Below are 18,907 nucleotides of genomic sequence, written 5' to 3' on the forward strand. Positions count from 1 at the left end.
CACAGTATAATGCTTGAAAATGGAAAACCATAAATCACAGATGTTACAACGGGAAACACATTTAGAGGTTCAGAATGATTTGATAATGCAAAAGGTTCTTTCCCTTTTCTCCAGTGAGTATCTCACACACTCCCTGAAAACATGCTCAGGCATGACTGATTAATCATGGCAGACTAATTACAGCACTGAATCATTTTCTGCCTAAATTCCTTAGAAAAGTTACTCATTGAAGAAATGTGGTTCCTGGTCTTTCTAAGGGAATTTGAGCAAATATTTCTCTTTGAGAAGGTCACTGAGAATATGCACAGTGTTTACAGTGCTTTCATGTACCCAAGCAGAAATTGGCAAAAGGAAAAATTTGAAAAGGTAAAAGATTGCCACTCAAAAATTCATAGATTCTAAGTCCAGAAGGTGATCATAGAATCATAGAAGATTAGGGTTGAAAGAGACCTCAGGAGGTCATCTAATCCAACCCCCTGCCCAAAGCAGGACCAACACCAACTAAACCATCCTGCCAGGGCTTTGTCAAGCCGGGCCTTAAAAACCTCTAAGGATGGAGATTCCACCGCCGCCCTAGGTAACCCATTCCAGTGCTTCACCACTCTTCTGGTGAAATAGTTTTTCCTAATATCCAACCTAGACCTCCCCCACTGCAACTTGAGACCATTACTTCTTGTTCTGTCATCTGCCACCACTGAGAACAGCCTCTCTCCATCCTCTTTGGAATCCCTCTTCAGGTAGTTGAAGGCTGCTATCAAGGCTGATTTTCTCATCTGACCTCCTGCATAAATCAGGCCAGAGAACTTCCCTGAAACAATTCCTTTTTGAACTAGAGCAGATATTGTAGAAAAACATCCAGACTTGACCACAATCCTTAGACCAACTTTGTAAACATCTCTTTCGTGCTGTCACAACCAAGGCTTGGAGGATCAGTCCTATGGCAGGGCTGGTGTCTGACTCTGAGAGCATGGGTCGAGAGTCAGATGCCAAAGCCAGGGGTCAAAAACCCATTTCAGAGTCTAAATACCAAAGCCAGGGGTCCAAGTGGGAGGCAGAGTTCAAATACTGAAGCCAGGGGTTGGGATCGGACTTGGTGTTCAAGGGCAGAAGCCCGGGGTCCAAGTCAGGGTCGGAGTCTGGGAGTGAGACACTATAACTGGCTGGGGAGTCCACCTAGTTGCACGTTACTTCCTGGAACTTCTCTTGGGCTTAAATAGGGTGCCTGGACCAATAGGGGCCATGAGGGAAGCTGTCAGTCTGGCCTTCTGAGGTGGTGCTTCCTGTGGTGTTTGTCTCTATGGGGTCTATGTGATAATGCATCCAGCCTTATCACAGCTGCCGGGTAGCTGTGTAGAGGCATCAACCTCCTCGTGGGCCTACCTTCCAGCTCCCGCAGAACCTCACACCTGCTACCCTTCATGGCTTCTAAATTGACCTGGACTGGTGGCTTATTCCAGAGCCACCTGTGGAAAAGCTGACAGTTTTGTCAAATAAGCTTTCATCTGGCCACCAGGAAATGCCAGGCTGGCTACAAGGACCCCACAAAGAAGTCCAGTGTTGCTAAGGAATAATCCTTTCCTTCTCCAATACTATTCCCCTTTCCAAGGTATGCCAACTAGGATCCTACTCCTAGAACCTGTCCGTGCCTGATGATATATCCTAGTTAGTCTAAGACACCAAATGACAGTCAGGGCTGAAACAGAACACAGAGACTTGTCATTTCTTTTTGGAGTGGTTTCTTTTCATAACTTGGGGTCGGTGTCAATTGAAAATGCTAGGATGTTGGCTGCAAGGCTAAGATCTTTCTAAGAAAAGTAATGGCCAAGCCAGGCTTTTCCAGCAGCTACTTAATCCTGCTGTAAATGAATGTGGTTTACCATGCTGGTGAGGCTGCAAAACTGTGTTTTATATTCCTTGCGTGAACTCGCCATGACCCATATTAATATCTCCATAATAGGAGCTTGGAAATATGAGCCAAGGATAGATGGCAGGATGGCGTGCATTTCCACTTAGTCTTGCTCTGACAGAATGCACCGTAAATAGCTGTGCGTGATATTTCGTACACAATCTATTGTTCTGTTCCTAGGACTGATGAATGAACTAGCAGAACGAGGACTCCTTGGGGAGGTACGAAGCAACTTACCTCCCAGTGCTGAACTGGAACCTGCATTGTGTATTCACGTGGCTCCCTATACTGACAGCTTGTTGCAGACACTGGGTATGTCAGAATGATGGAAAATCTAAGATTCTGCTGATTACAGAGCGAGATGCTGAGGTCTGCCTAATCCAGAACCCAGGATTTGCCTATTATAGGGACAGATCCTGGAGTCTTTACTGGGAATTTTCCTGAGCAAGAACCTCAGGATTTGGTTCATTGTCAATAATAATATATTTAGCACTGTACTCTGAGATCTTTTCCTAATGCTGGTTAGTGACTCCAATGGGACAACTAGTAAGGTGTTATCCTTACTTGTACTGGGTATCAGAAATGAGGCCATATACATTGGCTTTAGGGAGTCAAAAGCTCCCCTAGTAAAAAATAGGTGTGTGTTATCAATTAGAATTTATATCATATTGTGGGCTGTAAAATCTTAATAGGTAGCATAAAGGAGAGAAAGAAAAGGACATTTTTCCTGGGGATTCCATTTCTAAATAGCATTAAGCTAGGAAGGATAATAGATTTGGTATGAAAGTGAAGGGTATGGTGATCAAAACCAAATCTTAAGCCAGATCCTGGAATCTTTGCTTGGTCCTCCCCATTGAACTCAGTAAGTGTTTTGCCAGAGTACAAAGGCTTCAGGACTGACCCATTGTGCACTCAGGTGAATTCTGAAGGAAGATTCTGAGTCCAACCTGCGGACATGAAGGCCCAGCTCCTCAAAGATAGTTAGGCCCCTGTCTCCCATTGAACTCAAAGGCTTTGAGATCTGGGCTGAAATCCCTAATTGCTGTAATTGGCCTCTTGGTGCCAGTAGCAACTGATAAACCAGTACTGGTCCTAATTGCTTAACAATTGGGTTTAAGAAATGAATAGTGATAGGAGTAGAATGCGGCAAAGTTCCTTTCAAGGGATTTCCGACTGTTATGCACGTCCTGGTCATGCCTAGCTGAAGCATGGGAAATGTGTTCCATGCTGCAGAGCTACTGAGTAACCAGAAGTTGGTTTACTGCAGCCTGCATCATTGCTCTGAATTGAGTTTTGTCTCCCGTGTGATCTGAAGAACCAGCTGATTTTTGCTCACTGTTAAAATAAATATATAGACACTGATATTTTTAAAAGAGAAAAGACACTGACCTAACCAAATATAAATATCTAGACATCAGTTTAAAAACACAATCCAGACTTTCTAGCTCTGATGATTTTAGGGCTGGAGAATGATTCACTGTTGGAAACAAAACTTGCTCATGTTTTGCAGATAAGCCCTTGCTTTAGACCACGTTGAGACTCACTCACCAGACACTTGCCTACGTCCTACTTTTGTATCTGGGAGGAAGCTACTCTTAGAACCCATGCTCTGTTATTCTCTGGAGAATTAATCAATCCCTCCACACTAAGAGAAAGAGGAAGTTTGTTACCCTGGATAACTAGATTTGTTGTTTTGATCTTCTCTCTGAGCAGGAGGCAATCTCAGTGCAGTGCCAGACTCGTGTAATGTTCCTCTGGATCTTTTATGCCACCGAACCTACGCCTCGGATCCTGAAATGGAACAAGTTGTCATCCTGACACTGATTGGAAAGGAAGCCATGAAGAGTGCTGGCCATCTTCTTTGCCAAATCCTTCATCCTGGCTTCCAGAAGCAACCTCAAAACCCAGGTGACTCCTTCTCTTGGGGAAGGTTTGTAGGCCTTGGCCAGCTAAATTCTATCCAGCTACTCTTAACTCAGCAAGTTCATTTAGGAAAAGTGGTGAAAGGGGCTCTGTAACGGGGCCCACTCCTCCCCATCCTTAGATGCCCCAAGAACCTCTCAGACTCTCTCTGCTGAGTCATTTATTTACATTCCCATCACCGACACTAATACAGCGCTTTTCTCCCTTTAGCCCTTTCCCACAGGGCCAGGGAGGAACAGAAGTCTCCCTTCCTTGAAAGCTGTGCACGCACTGGACTCAGCTGGCGCTGGTTACCCCCTCTCTCCTCCAGTATGTCCTTCCTGCATCCTTCTCATAGCCTCTGCTGCTGGACTAATTAGCTCTTCCAGCCTGAGCAGCTAAACTAGCTTGCACCTCCCTAGTTAGCCTTTTCCAGGGGAGCTGATTGATGCCTAAGTGATCAGATGCCTAAGTGCCTCACCTGCTAGCTTCTAACACTCTGTCCCAGGCCCTATCAGGTAGATAGGTGTGTTTATTTATCTCCCTAAAGAGTCTGTGAATGTTAGTGAGTGATCTTGGCCCGGATGGGCATCATTTGACTGCAGTAGGTTTTGAATCAGTTCAAGGATGTGCTAAGGTTCAGGCTAGCTCATATATGTAATCCGAACCAGTTTGCCCAGCCCTCATATTTAGGAGGCAGGATGGTTCTGTGGATAGGGAACAGAACAGGGGAGTCAGGAGACCTGAGTTCTACTCTAGTTCTGCCACTAGCCTCTTGTGTGACCATGGGCATGTTACTTCACTGCTTTGTGCCCCAGTTTCCCCATTGGTACAATGGAGATAATGACACTGACCTCCTTTGTAAAGTGCTTTCAAATGTATGCCTGAAAAGTGCTATATAAGAGCAAAATAGTATGATTATTTTATTAACTGGCACTAATTGCACAGAAATTGTTATGAAGTAAAAAACAAAGTACTCCTTAACATAGGGTCAGAATCTGGCAGCCTGGGTCTCACTGAGTAGCACGCTACTCCGAGAGTAGACTTGAAACCAATGGGCGTACTCGCAAAATATGATACTACTCACTGCGTGCAAGGGTTCCTGAATCTAGCCCATAGTAACCTCAGCAACATACAATTATGTATTGAACCTCCAAACATCTTGCTACACAGAAAACAAGCCTAGTTTGCAAACATAACAATAGTTAAGTTATTCTAGTGACAAGTCAATGTTACAATGGAGTTGATTACTATAATTAATATCCCTTAAAATGAAGCATTATCAGAGCAGTTACAATATCTATAATTATATACTATGCTGTATCAAAGCACTTAAATATCATTGTATTCCCAACATGTCCCTTTCACCTGCTCTACATTAAAGCCTTTCTTTAATCAGACTGCGGCACTTGATCTCCATGCGTCTCTGCTGATGTGGCACAGGGTTCTTTATTTCCTAGGTAGCCCATTCCTGGCTCTAATTATTAGCCATTTAACTTCCGAGAAGTTGTATTGTTTGAATATACTAAGTTTTAGCCCAGTGTGATTCCAAACCCTGCATTGCACTTCCTGGTGGATGGGAGGGATAGTGGAGACCAAACAAGTTTGGAAGTTCCTGTCTGCTAAAGAAGATCATAAGACGAGTGTGAATGTAAGACACTAGCAGAGAACAGCCTCTAGGAAACACAAGCTACCAATTAGTAATTAACAGGTTTCTCTTTTCTTGCAGAAGGACTTGACCCAGGGTTTGAGCTTCTGAGCCTCAAGTGGTTGCACCGTCTCACTCGGAGTCAGGCCAAAGAAGTAACCCCTTTCGAGGTGGGAGATACCTCCTGGCAAAGAAGCATCAATATGCTGATGTCCAGCCCAGCTCTCATCTGTGCGCTGCGGAGAGTCAGTGCCTTTGGGGTTCTTGCTGAGACCCTGAAGAAGCTGATGCTGCTGGGAGACAAGACAAGCACTAACACCAGTGACCTTCAGAGAGTGATGGCCTTGACCCCAGAGATGGCCTTCAGGCAGGCAGTCCTCTTCTTCACCGAGAAAGAGTTCATAGCTGGTAGGAGTTGTTCTTACTGTTAACAGGCTTTGCAGTTAGGCAGGCCGTGGGCAGCTTACTGAGCACAGACAAAGGAGCCTTTTTGCTGTGTGTTCCCGTCAAGCAGGATAAAAAACACAGTAAATTAAATTAATTCAGGGTCAAATTCTGCACTTGTGTGCATGTGTGGGGCTCCAATAAAGTCACTGGAAGCCATATTGGTGAACATGAAGGTAGGTTTTGGCACTAATAGTCTAACACAACTTTGCACCCCCATTGCACCTTTTACCTGAGGATCTCAACGCACTTTATACTATTAAAGAGCCTTTACAGTCCCATGAGCTAGGTAAATAGTATTATAGCCATTTTGCATGTTTATATACGCAGACATGGAGATGCAGAGAGCCTAAATGGCATGCTGAAGGGCTTACAGTAACAAAGTCAGGAATAGAATCTAGGAATCATGACAACCACTCATTTGTTCTGACCACTCGCACACCCATTAGACAAGCTTCCACACCCTACAGTTGTAAGGATCCATGTGATCTCATAAACTGCTGCATAATGATTGATCACATGACAGAACACGTGATAGCCGTCAACTTCTATAGGGTTTGACAACATGTAAAGTAGCAGACATACAGTCCAGTGCCTGGTGTCCCTATACAGACAGACTCCTTAGGGACTAACTCAGTGATGCACTGAATCCTTTGTTTAGGATTTCCTTCTGAACAAAAGGAAAAGGAACTCATGGAAAATGGATGGCACTGTTGCCAAAGGCTCCCCAAACATGAATGATACTTGCTGGCACTAACGCATCTGTGTAGTAAACCTACTGGTTTCCTTCCATAGAAAGGAATGTGCAGCCAGACCTGCTTAAGCCAAATCACTTTGCATACAGTGGTTTTATTCAGATTTGATGCCTTGGAGTAGCAAAACCTGGAGCTCACTCTGTTACCTGTAATATGAAATCTATCAGCAAGTCACTTAAGAAATCCTGACTCCCAGCACCAAAGGGTAAATAGTCCATAATGCACATATGCTATAAGATCATATGCCATTTTCTGGGTACCCAGAGATGGGCACATGATAACTGTGTGTATTGAATGAGGAGAAGGTGTCAGAGTTCCATAAACTCATTATAAATTCCTTATGAATTATAATAACCCTCTATTTCTTCCTGTTTCTGCACATTTGCATTACTGCCAACTCAAGCTTATATGCTCCTGTCAGATGCATACAGTGCTTATGTAGTGCAGAACAACAGTGCAGTCTAATACAATAGCAGACATGAGCTGTGTTGGTGTCAAAAAGTATAGGTACATGCTGTTGTGGTGATCTGCAAATGAACTATTCAGGTGTTTTGTGTTTAGAGTGGAGGAGCATGAAAAGGGGGTCTTCAGTAACGGGATGGAAGCCAGCATCTCAAAGTTAGATCTCCCCAAAACTGTGTATAAAAGCCACTGCGAGTTGATGTGGTATTGACCTGCCTTAAAGTCCTGGTGCAAGAAAAGTTCAGGCAGGGCTGTGAGATCAGCTTGCACAGGAAGGTGGTGGTTACAATCTCAGTTTGCCCAGATAGACCATTGTCAGTGGTAAAAAGGCAGCACACATACTGCTATTAACCATGACTCCAGCAGCCAGCAGGAACTCTTTTACAGGGTCACTCTGAATTCTTTCCTCCTGTTGTTTTCTCCTTCGGGGGTCTTTTATTCTGAAGAGCAATTCTTCCCTTGGGTGGTTTGCAGCTGTTTAAAGCCCACTCCTATTGCCATGGTACATATAGTTACAATTCTGATCTGAACAAGCAGTCGTGACTATCACACTAGGATTAGTCATAAAAAGCACATCTCTTTCCCTTTGCAGATTGCAAACGTCGCCCTGCTATGAAGTACCTGCCACCATCTGTCAGAGGTTCCAGGGCTGAAGGTAAGACCAGAAACATGGGCTCAGTTTGCTTTCAAATTATTCCCTATTCTTAAAATAAATATTGAAAAAATTATAATTCTGCAGCCTTTTGTCATATGCATCACCACTGCATTAATAGACCCGGGCTGCAGTTTGCAGTCCCCTGTGCTTAGGAAGGACGGGGGGGCAGGTCATTCTCTGCAAGGGGTACCATGATGGGAGCAGCTTTAATTAACAGGTCAGGGTCCATAGGAGTCCTACTGTGGAGGCTGCCAGGGAGTATGCTGAATCAGTGCCCTGGTGACACCCTTTCCTTGACCATGGCCCTTCCCTCCTCATTTTGTGGGCTAGTGGGCTTCAGGCTGCTGGCCCAGTGTGGATTGTTGGTGATTTGATCACTGCAGCCCCTTCACTGGGTGGTGCCAGCATGAGGGGCCTGCAGCTTGGGTCACATCAGCTTTCACTGGGGGACGGGCAGGCAGGGACTTGCACCCTTGCTCTTGATTTCTGTTACAATATCATTTTGATAGACCAGCATCAGGAGTGGGAATAAACCAACAGTTCTGCAGATGGAGTAGAACACGGAAGGCGACCTGTGCACAAGTTCAGGCTGACTCGTGAAATGGTGCGGAAAGTGGCCAGCCTGGGTAATCAGAAGGTCCAGACTCCGTCCTTTGCTCGCTGACCACAGGGTGGGGACACCTTTCACTCTAGGAGCCAGTTCAGAAGGGTCCCTAGCCGTCTCTAGTGGGAGCTCCTGTCTGTCCAACTCTGATAATTGTGTGTTCCCCATGGCCATAGTATCTAAGCACCTGACAGTCTTTAATATGTTTATCCTCACATCCCCCATGTGAGGCAGGGCAGTGCTATTATCTCCATTGCACAGATGGGGAACTAAATGACTTGCCCAGGGTCACATAGGAAATCTGTGTCAGAGCAGGGTGTTAAACCCAGATCTCCCGAGTCCTAAGCTAGTGCCCTAATCGCTGGATAATTTACAGTGCTTTCTCTTTACATCCTTCCTCCTGTCCTGGACAGAGGGGCAGTCCCATCTAGGGCTGTCAAGGAATGTAGGGCTAAACACAGTTCCAAGAACAGTCGGGCTCCCAAAATACTCAAGAAAAAAATAGGTGCTATGGGGATGTGATCACTAAGGGTGTGTCTGCATAGCAGCTGGGAGATGTGCTTGTCAGCGTGGGTAGAGAGCTTGAGCTAGCACATGGAAAATAGCGGTGTTGACATTGCAGCATAGTCAGCAGTGTGGGCTAGCCACCTAGCTCAGACCTAGCTAGAACCGCCCCGTATACCCTGATGTCCACACCATTGTTTATAGCACCATAGCTTGAGCTGAGCTAGTGCCAGACTGTCCATGCTGGGAATCACACCTCCCAGCTGCAGTGTAGATATACCCTGAGAGATTACCAGAGAGCTTCAGGGTCAGATCTGCCGCTTAGTCCTGCTTATTATTCTACCAGAACAAAAAATAGCCATGGAAAGAAACATAGGTCTTATTAAAAGGAAGTGATCCAGCGGGTAGGCAGCTCCCAGATAAAGGGCTGTGGGAAATGGAAACCACGCTGTAATGAAGTCAAAAGGAGTGTAATGACTTAGTCTGTTGCTAACAAACAGGATTTCCTGGTTTTGCTTTTTAAATCAAATGTAATGTTTGTTAAAGCGGCCAGACTGAAACCCCGGGAGACTGAAGGCCTTTACTTATACTAAAAGTATAAAGTTACACTTCACTAAACAGGCAGCAGCACAAGCTTCCCCAGCAACATATCCAAACAATTATGGTGAGGGATGTTCTATAGGGGCCTGAAGGGAGTTCAGTCTCCTTGGCCCCTTCACTCCACTGGCCCCTCTGTTGAGAATGCCAGTAAAGGGGGACAGTTAGCTGGTTTTGAGACCTGTCTGCTGTAGCTGGACTGAGATCCACGAATTCATTCTATCAAAGAACCTTCAAGTGGTAATAACACTGCTCAGCCCTTGTGCATTTAGGCTGGAGATCAACCAGTAGCCTAGAGGTGAAAGACTCCATATTCCATTGCCCGTCCCTTGAGTTATCCAGTCCCTTCACAGGGAATGATTTTATAAACATGAGTCAGGTTTCAGAGTAGCAGTCATGTTAGTCTGTATCTGCAAAAAGAACAGGAGTACTTGTGGCACTTTAGAGACTAACACATTTATTTGAGTGTAAGCTTTCGTGAGCTACAGCTCACTTCATTGGATGCATGCAGTGGAAAATACAGTGGGAGATTTTATATACACAGAGAACATGAAACAATGGGTGTTACCGTACACACTGTAAGGAGAGTGATCAAGTAAGGTGAGCCACTACCAGCAGGAGAGAAAAAAAACCTTCTCTAGTGATAATCAAGACGGGCCATTTCCAGCAGTTGACAAGAACGTGTGAGGAACAGTGTGGGGGTGGGGGGAATAAATATGGGGAAATAGTTTTACTTTGTATAATGACACATCCACTCCCAGTCTTTATTCAACCCTAATGTATTTCTCCCCCACCTACTGTTCCTCACATGTTTTTGTCAACCGCTGGAAATGGCCCGTCTTGATTATCACTACAGAAGGTTTTTTTTCTCTCCTGTTGGTAATAGCTCACCTTACCTGATCACTCTCCTTACAGTGTATTTTCCACTGCATGCATCCGATGAAGTGAGCTGTAGCTCACGAAAGCTTATGCTCAAATAAATTTGTTAGTCTCTAAGGTGCCACAAGTACTCCTTTTCTATAAACATGAGTGTTAATATGCCTACACATTGTGGTAACCTCTCCAGCGCTGTTCCCTTGAACATTCCCAGAGCAGCAGTTCAGATGGAGGGCCCATTTTTTCCTAGTTTGTTGATAAGGTCATAAGCATCCCAGCACTTGAGTTAAGGCAACTGAAGGCGCAATATATATTAGGGGTTGTGAACAATGCAGCTGCTTGTTTCTGCATGAGGTTTTCCATGGACTTCCAACCCTTGGGATTCCTTCGTAGCATTTTTCATTCTGTTACCGGTTGTCAAGCTGCGTGGTGACTCAGAGTGCTGGCCTTGTGACCAGTGGTGAGCTGGAGCCGGTTCACACCTGTTCACGCAAACCGGTTGTTAAATTTTGAAGCTGGTTTAGAACCGGTTGTTAAAGGGGTGGGCAAACTCCTGCCCACGGGCCACATCCGGCCTCTAGGACCGTCCTGTCTGGCCCACCTGAGCTCCCAGCTGGGGAGACTCCCCTGGCTGAGAATCCCTTTTTAATTTTTACTCACCCGGCGGCGGATGCTCCGGATCTTTGGCGGCACTTTGGCGGCGGGTCCTTCACTCGCTCCTGGTCTTGGGCAGCGAGTCCTTCACTCGCTCCGGGTCTTCAGTGGCACTTCAGTCGGGTCCTTCAGTGCCACCGAAGACCCGGAGCGAATGAAGGACGTGCCGCTGAAGACCTGGAGTGACTGAAGGAACCGGTTCTTCAGATTTTGGCAGCTCATCACTGCTTGTGACTGAATGGTCTGTTTTATACAGTTATCACTAAAGCCCTGATGAGGATATCAAAGTAATTCATCTGTCACTTTTCTTCTGGAGGTGGGGGCTGGAAAACAGGGCTCCAGCAAACTACTCAGTTCACATCAGGTGCTCTGGAGCAGGGGAGGTCAGAAGGCGATGGCCCCATCACTTTTTACTGACTGTAAGGGTGAGCCACAGGGTGGAGGGGACAGAGAGGAGCAAGCAGAGGGCAGGGTATTGGGGGGAAGAGGCGGCGTGGGAACGGGGCCTTGGGGGAAGTGGAAGTGCAAGGGTGGGGGCTCAGGGAGAAGGGGCTGCATGGGGGCAGGGCCTCAGGGAAAGGGGCGGTGCTAGAGTGACCGCTTGGGAAGAAGGGGCAGTGCATGGGCGGGGCTTCAGGGGAATGGGCAGTGCAAGGGCAGGGCCTCAGGGGGAAGGAGCTGTGCAGGGGGGGTGGGGCCACGGTTTTGGGCGCTGATGGCCCCCCTCACTTTTAGGGAGCTTCCACTGTTCCTGGTTCACATGTACCTTGAACTGGCCTTAAGCTTCCCATAGCTGCCCAGTGTAGGCCATCGCAGGTACCCTGTCAAACAGGAAAACCATTTGTACCTAAGATCTCATCAGGGGGCCTGACTCTCAGTTATACTAAGGCCCTTGACACTGCTCTGGTAGTGTAAAGGGGCCCTAAAGTGGGTGGGAATTGTCCCTGAGAGTACTCCCTATTCAGTGAGCAGAGTACGTGGACTTTGACAGGATTTGTTGGTGTTCAGCACTTCTGAAATCAAGCCATGTACGTTCTGATATGATATTTGAAAACAAAGCGTACATCATGAAGAGCATCTGTGTAACTGCCATATGTTGCAGTACAGCAGAGATGACAATACTCCCAACTGCTGTCCCAAAGCAATGCTCACTTATTAAAGTCAATTCACTGTTCTTCTATAGGGGGAGAGACTCGGAGAGGCCACGCAGAGCCATTGTTCACCTACATGCAAGCAGGTGAGGAGGGCAGGGTTCTCTCTCTGTTTCACTCTCTTAAACATAGTTGTTGTTCAGCAAATATTCCTGGGGGGAAAGTGGGTTTAACAAGGCCTTTGTGGAGCCAGCTTGGATAGATACCAACAGGGACCAAGGAAAAGGATGACAGTTGGAATTGCACAAGATGTTACCCTGGGCTTGAACACAGACAGTGATATACACGCCCTTGTCTAAACATCCCAGGAACCTGACATGTGCTTCTCTTGAGGTTGTATTGATTTAAAGCCACCCACACACCCAAAGGAAGGAAACACACCTCTCCAGTTTAGGAGTGTATATGAAGACAATGCAGCAGTTTGGCTTCAACCCCTTTAAAGCAACACCAACTTAAGACACTTGGCCAAACCTTGGCCACCAGGATGGGAGTTGAGAGTATCACAGAACAGAAGAAAAGGTAACAAAGGCTAGAAAAGCATTGGCAAAACCTGGGAAGGCCAGAGAGCAGTCAGAAGTGATGAGGGAAATCAGCCTGGACCTTTGGGGAGCACCAGAGGCCTACAAATTAAGGGTTATAGTAACACATGATCAGCATGGCGAGTCCCCATTGATATGTGGGCAATTAACTGATTGAATCTGGGACAGTGTATGGCTCTTAGGGGAATCTGAAGATGTCAGTTTTGCAGGCTCATCTGAAGGTAAGAACATGTGCACACCTTCAGGTGTGGATAATTTATATACATATGTATAAATATGCAGCACATATAGTTAACCACATACCAGAAAGAATAGGAATGTTTGCCCAGAAACACAGCAGATGGTGAGTAAAACATCTTGAGGACAATGACTACTTATGTAACAATATGTAATTTAGATTGCCATTCTATACACCAGTAGCTGTGGGTAGCAGGGAGGTTTGCCTCTGCATAGCAAGCTGTTGCTATGGCATTTACCTTTCTGTTCAAGGATTTTGTACAGAAAATATGAGATCCTATAATGTCAGAGCTCCCAGAAGAAAATGGGTTAATTTGTCTCACTGAGGTGTACACAGAATGAGGGGCATGTTGTTATTTTTTATCTGGCTCCAAATTGCTTTGTGTCATGAATCAATAACATGTCTCTTGCCATTTGTAAAGAACTCCATGCATCAAATTATATGTACTATCACTGATGCTTCATTGCATTGACATCTGTATAATCAGTAACATGGTGCATAGAAAACATAAAGTGACATCTGATGTACGCAAACAGATAATAATGGTAACAGTATTAGCAGCCTGCAATACTTATTACATGCTTCATGCTAGCTGACATGGTTAGGCACCAGGAGCTGACGGGTCCCAGTTCACTGTTTCTGACATTACATTTTGCCAACAAGTCTTAAAAAGATGTTATCAGGATAAAAATCATAATTGTACTCCTAATAATATGGTGCTTTTGATTACAGAGACTGATAGAATTTTAAATGGCAGTTATGTAAATATCAACACTTTCACAGTTTGTTTGCTTTATGCATTTCACCCAGTGAGGACAGTGAAGCTAGCCTGATCAGTTTCACTTTCCATTTCTAGTCAGTTTCTTTTTGTGGCTCTCAGGCATAGGCACAGTGATGCTGAGCTCGGCTCTCAGCTCTGTAGAGGGAAGTTTGGGTCACACACAAAGTGATTTTGGCTCAGATCCTCAGTGATATTTAGACATCTAACTCCCACCAAAATCAGTGGCAGTTTTGTGCCTAAGTACCCTTAAGAATCTGAGCCTTTAGACCTAAGCTATTTGACAGTGCCCTTCTAAACAGCATAGTCCTAGTAGGGAAACAGAAACATGGGATCTAAATAAAGAATGATAAGGATTCAGTGGTTGCCATAAGGATTGTATCTTATATCCTGTGGTAACTTTGGCTTTGTTCTGATCTTATATTACATGGAAAAGGGGACTCGATTATCAAGTTTAACATATGCAAAATTAGCATCCCACATGAAGATCTGATATGAATTGATTCTGGATCTACAAACTTGTGGTATAAAATGTTTGGAACTATAGGTAGTGCTCACAGATATTCAGGTATCGGATAGAATCACCCTTCTGGCCTTGGCTGGTCTGGATATATTTTAAAACTAAAATATTAAACCATACCCACAGCCTTATTCTGTATTTGTTTGGTTCTGTCAGTACAGTCCTGTGGACTGCATGCCAGCTGCTTTTAAAAGTCCTTGTTCTTTAGATGCCTATCCTAGCTGACAAACGATTACGTTGTTTGCCTTTAAAATTACCGAGAGTGAGTACCAATGCTCAGTGCTTTAAACATCTTTGGTTTCACTGTAATGCTTTTTTGTTACAGGAGCCCAGCTTCTTTGTACTGTGTTGCTGATCAAACCTGGTGTCTGGGCTCATAGCCTTGCTAGAATCCTCCGAAAACTAGACCTAGAAAAATTCAGCCTTGTTGGGATGAAACACATAAGCCTGAAACCAGACATTGTCTTAGGACTCCTCTCATCTGAAGCTAAACAGGTTTGTTAAAAAACAGGCAGATCTACAACTGCACTAGCACTTAAAACGATCCAGCTGCAGGATGTGCTGATCGAATCCATTCCTGTTAAAGCAAAAACTCCAGTCCAAGATTCCTCTGTGGTTGTCACAGGTGAACTCTACAAAATAATTAAATCTGCACTGGGTGTCAGATAGAAAGAGAGCTATATCACATGGCACAAAGAAACAGACCAGGTTTCTCTGAAAGAAAAATTCTGAGCACTTGGATGACATGCAGATGCCATTTAGGAGGAAACCTCCCGTGAACTGAATAAGTTACGAAGTAAACTTCCTAATTCATAATGAGTCCTATTACATTTCCAATCGAAGCTCAACTGTTGAGGTTCTAGAGTCTTTAAAAATGACCTGCAAGTAAAACAAAATTGGGCTTGTGTCTTTTTTTGCTTGATAATAAAGAGGCATGAACATTGTTTTTTCAGTTAAGAGAGAATTTATATTTTTGCTTTTTTTTTTAACATTAGAATTTCAGATTCTCTCTAGCCTGGAAGACTCTGTACTGACTGGAGAGCTTGTGAAATGACGACATGACAAGAGCCAAGAAAGTAAAAATGTTAAGCAACTGAGACCGGAAGGGATATTTATTTTTAAAATCTTTAGATTTTATTGGTTTCATTAACATCTATTTAACATCACTGTCTAATAACATTTTAGATAGATGAGGTCTTTGTTAAAGATCCAACACTCCCTCCTGATTGGGGTGTTTCCATGCTGCATAGTTCCCTGCCTACCCTGTAAATACCCCAGCAAGTCAGACTGCCTAAGCAGGCCTGCTTTGCTTTCTCCTCAGAGGCTATAAACAATGTACTTGGCCATAGTTCTAAGCAAGCACATTGATTCTCAAAGTGAAAGCATTATGGAAAAAACATATTAAAAACCATAAAACAACCTACACACATGCTAATAAGCTTACCAGAGATCACTCCAACTCCAACGGCTCTGGCAGGAGTCAGTCCTTCAAACCCCACCAAAGATTTTTTCTGTGGCTGTGTGGCCATAACCACCATGGCTCAGAACAAGCACACCCTTGCATCTATGGGTCCCTCCTTTATACAGTTTGGGCCTCTGATCTTGTCCCTGTGAAACGGATGATCAGCAGACAAAGTACCCACCTTCAGAGCAAAGCTTCAAAAGGTTGAGTTCTTGCATAACCAAAGAGGGTACATTTGCATACACCTACCCGTAGAGATTTTGAGAAACCCACATAACTTTAAAAGTTCATTCTTGTCTGGAAAATCATTTGCTTTGAAGCTCTTTACCCCCTCCAGGGTTTACATCTGCCATGTCTCCCCCCACAGGTGTTATGTCCAATCCCACAATAACACAGAAACATTTGCATTTTTAATACAGTGATCTTAATTCAGGAAGATTGAACTTAATTCAATAAGGTTTGTCCTTATTGCTCTGTCGCTATATTCTAAAACAGGGGAAATCAATTATCTTTTTGTCAAGGTCCAAATTTCTTAGTCAAGGTGTAGTCAAGGTCCAGACTTCAGAAAAAATAATAACAATCATGATAATAATAATTAAATTAAAAGATTTTGCTGACTGTTCAAAAGTGTCTGACCTGTGGTCTGCATATTGACTACCCCATTCTAAAGTAACAAACAAGCAGGCGGGAAAACTTTTCTTTAAAGAAAATAAAGAGCACTCTCAGCCTCTGTTTCTACATCATAACAAAGGCAAAAAAGGCACAAACCCATCTTTTACAAAAAACTCCTTGCAGGTCACCATTAAGGGAGATGTGGGGTTATTGGGAGTGGGTGGTAAGAGCTGTACGCAATTTGAGTATATCATAAGATTAAAAAAATAAAGAGGGGGTGGTTTTTCTTTGACCACCAGAAACATACATGTATTTGGACGGCTATTTAAAAAGATCCAGTGTCTCTCAGAGACGGAGGGGGTGGGAAGCTTTAGAGAACTGTTGTTTCATCTGAACTTCTTGACTTATTCTTGTGTTTTTCCAGCTCTCCAGAGCAGCTGCTGAGCATTGATTTAGTTCCTTTAAAGAGCTGATGACTAATGAGTTTAAATATTACAGAGTATTGTTTTCTTGTTCATGGGAAAAAGCGGGTTTTATTATTTCGGCAGGTGAGAAAGTGGAGATAATAGACTGGCTGTAGCAGTGGGGAATGAAGAGCAGGAAGTGCTGTATACTGTTCAGGGTTCTGATCCCCATTCATAGACAATGACTGAGAGTCTTTCAGCCGTGAGGCCAGCTTTTCAGAAGAGCCCGGGGTCAGATGTCCAAGGGCTCAGCACCCACTGTTGGGGCCAGACTTTCACAAGAGCTCAGCTCCCAGTTAGGCACCTAATTAAAGGGGCAGATTTTCAAAAGCATATTTTGGGTGCTGGACTCTTCTGAAAATCTGGCTAAGTATCACAATGGGAGTTGCTGGCTGCTGAGCCATTTTGCAGCTGTGGCCCTCTTTAAATGCCTCCATGGGAGCTGGGCATCTTTGTAAGTCTGGCCCCGACAAAGGGCCATATGTTCCAATTGCTGAGGGTCCTGCAGCTCCTAGGGAAGCATGTGCAGCCAATGTGCTGAGCTCTTTTGAAAATCTGGCCATGAATTTAGGTGACTAAATGGGAGCTGAGCACTTGAAAACCTGGTCCTGACTGCAAGTGCTGAACCCTTCTAAAAGTTCTGTCCGTGGTCTCCCATCTCCTTCTCATTTGGGTCCTGATCCAAAGTGCACAGAAGTCACTGAAGGACTCCTATGGGTTTTGGATTAAGCCCGTAGGTGATATTAGGTTTATTCTGACATATACATACTATTTGAAGTCAGATCAGATTTTGGCATTTTTCCCAGTAACATGACAGCTACTAGTGTGTCCTTTCTTTTTCTAAGGTATTGGTAACATGCATGCCAAATAATATCTACAGCAACATGATCACTATTCTGACTTTGTAATCTTAAATACTAACATAGAACAGCTTCTTTGAGTTACTGCCCCATGGATGCTCCACCAGAGGTGGTGTGCACACCTGTGCACTCTTGATCAGAGAGTTTTGTCAGCAGTGCCTGCAACTCCGTGCCTGCGTCCCATGCCTCCTTGGGCACTGGTATGAGGGCATATAGGGAGGGGTTGACCCACCACCCCACTACTTCCTTCCAACCACGCTGGCTTGAGATGGAGTTTGCAGTGTCCGCTAGCTAGCTGACACAGCTGGTTTATTTTTTATTTTATTTTGTCTTATCTTGATAGTATTCTTTATTCCTTTTTTTATAGTACAGTCTTGTGCTTTTGGGAGGGGGGAATTGCCCTTTCCCTTTTTTCTTTGCAATCAGGGCCTTTCTGCTCTTGGCTCCTGCCAGTCTGTGGTCTTTTCTGGTAGGTTATGCCCAATAACCTGGGATTCCAGTTCTGCCAGACTTGCCACAGGTCTCTTCTCCTCAGTAATGAGCACTCCAGCTGCCTCTGCTATGTTGGAGGGTCTCGCATCCCAGCCAAGTGTAAGATGTGCTCCAGCTTCAAGAGCAGGAACCAGGAGTATCTTGATTCCCCGTCCTCCATACATCAGCCTCAGTCACTCACAGCACTCCAGTGGCTTCCTCAGCTCTGTCAAGCAGATACCATAGGGCAGCTTTGGTCACCCAGAAGTTTTCTAAGTGTAGAGACCCCACTCCCCTGAAAGAGAGACCAAGAGGAGGGAAAAGTCACCACTAAGACCAGGGAGCAAGGAGACCTCATGTCCCAGTGCAAGTACTGCCAAGGCTGTCATGGTACCAAGATGCTGGCACCACCAAGAAAGTCTTCTACTACTAAGCTGCTTGCCATGAAGCCTTCCAACAAGTAACCCCATGTGGCTGCTTCATCGGATCAGACTTCTCCAAATTGAAGGACCCCTGAAAGGGCAAGGACTCTTTACAAAAGTTGTCTTCACCCCACCTGGTACCATTTCCCTCTACCCATAGCTATCAAAAGTATACAGACCAACCATCTGTACCATCTTTGGTACCATCCAGGTTCCTCTCTCATGAGGACCTCTGGGTTATGGAAGAGCCCTAATCCCCTCTGTTGAAGAGTATGCGGGGGATTTCCCACCAGTGCCCACTAGAACCGGCATGTCCTCCAGCACTGTCCCATACTCATACAAAGATTAATCTGTTGGTTACAACATGGCTGCCCATCTCTCCT

The 18,907-nt window shown here is 44.8% G+C and overlaps 1 protein-coding gene across 1 annotated transcript in view; it reads left to right on the plus strand.

The window, feature by feature from the left end:
- DNAAF8 (dynein axonemal assembly factor 8) overlaps window positions 1–18,907 on the plus strand; it is a 151,232-nt gene that overhangs the window by 108,685 nt on the left and 23,640 nt on the right. Inside the window, exons 20-25 of the mRNA XM_084641312.1 lie at window positions 2,087–2,218; window positions 3,620–3,814; window positions 5,538–5,864; window positions 7,710–7,772; window positions 12,191–12,244; window positions 14,559–14,728. Coding sequence (XP_084497438.1) covers window positions 2,087–2,218; window positions 3,620–3,814; window positions 5,538–5,864; window positions 7,710–7,772; window positions 12,191–12,244; window positions 14,559–14,728 — 941 coding nt within the window. The remainder of the gene's footprint in view (window positions 1–2,086; window positions 2,219–3,619; window positions 3,815–5,537; window positions 5,865–7,709; window positions 7,773–12,190; window positions 12,245–14,558; window positions 14,729–18,907) is intronic.

Source organism: Lepidochelys olivacea (genome assembly GCF_965140295.1).
Source record: "Lepidochelys olivacea isolate rLepOli2 genome assembly, chromosome: 10".
Lineage (NCBI taxonomy): Eukaryota > Metazoa > Chordata > Testudines > Cheloniidae > Lepidochelys > Lepidochelys olivacea.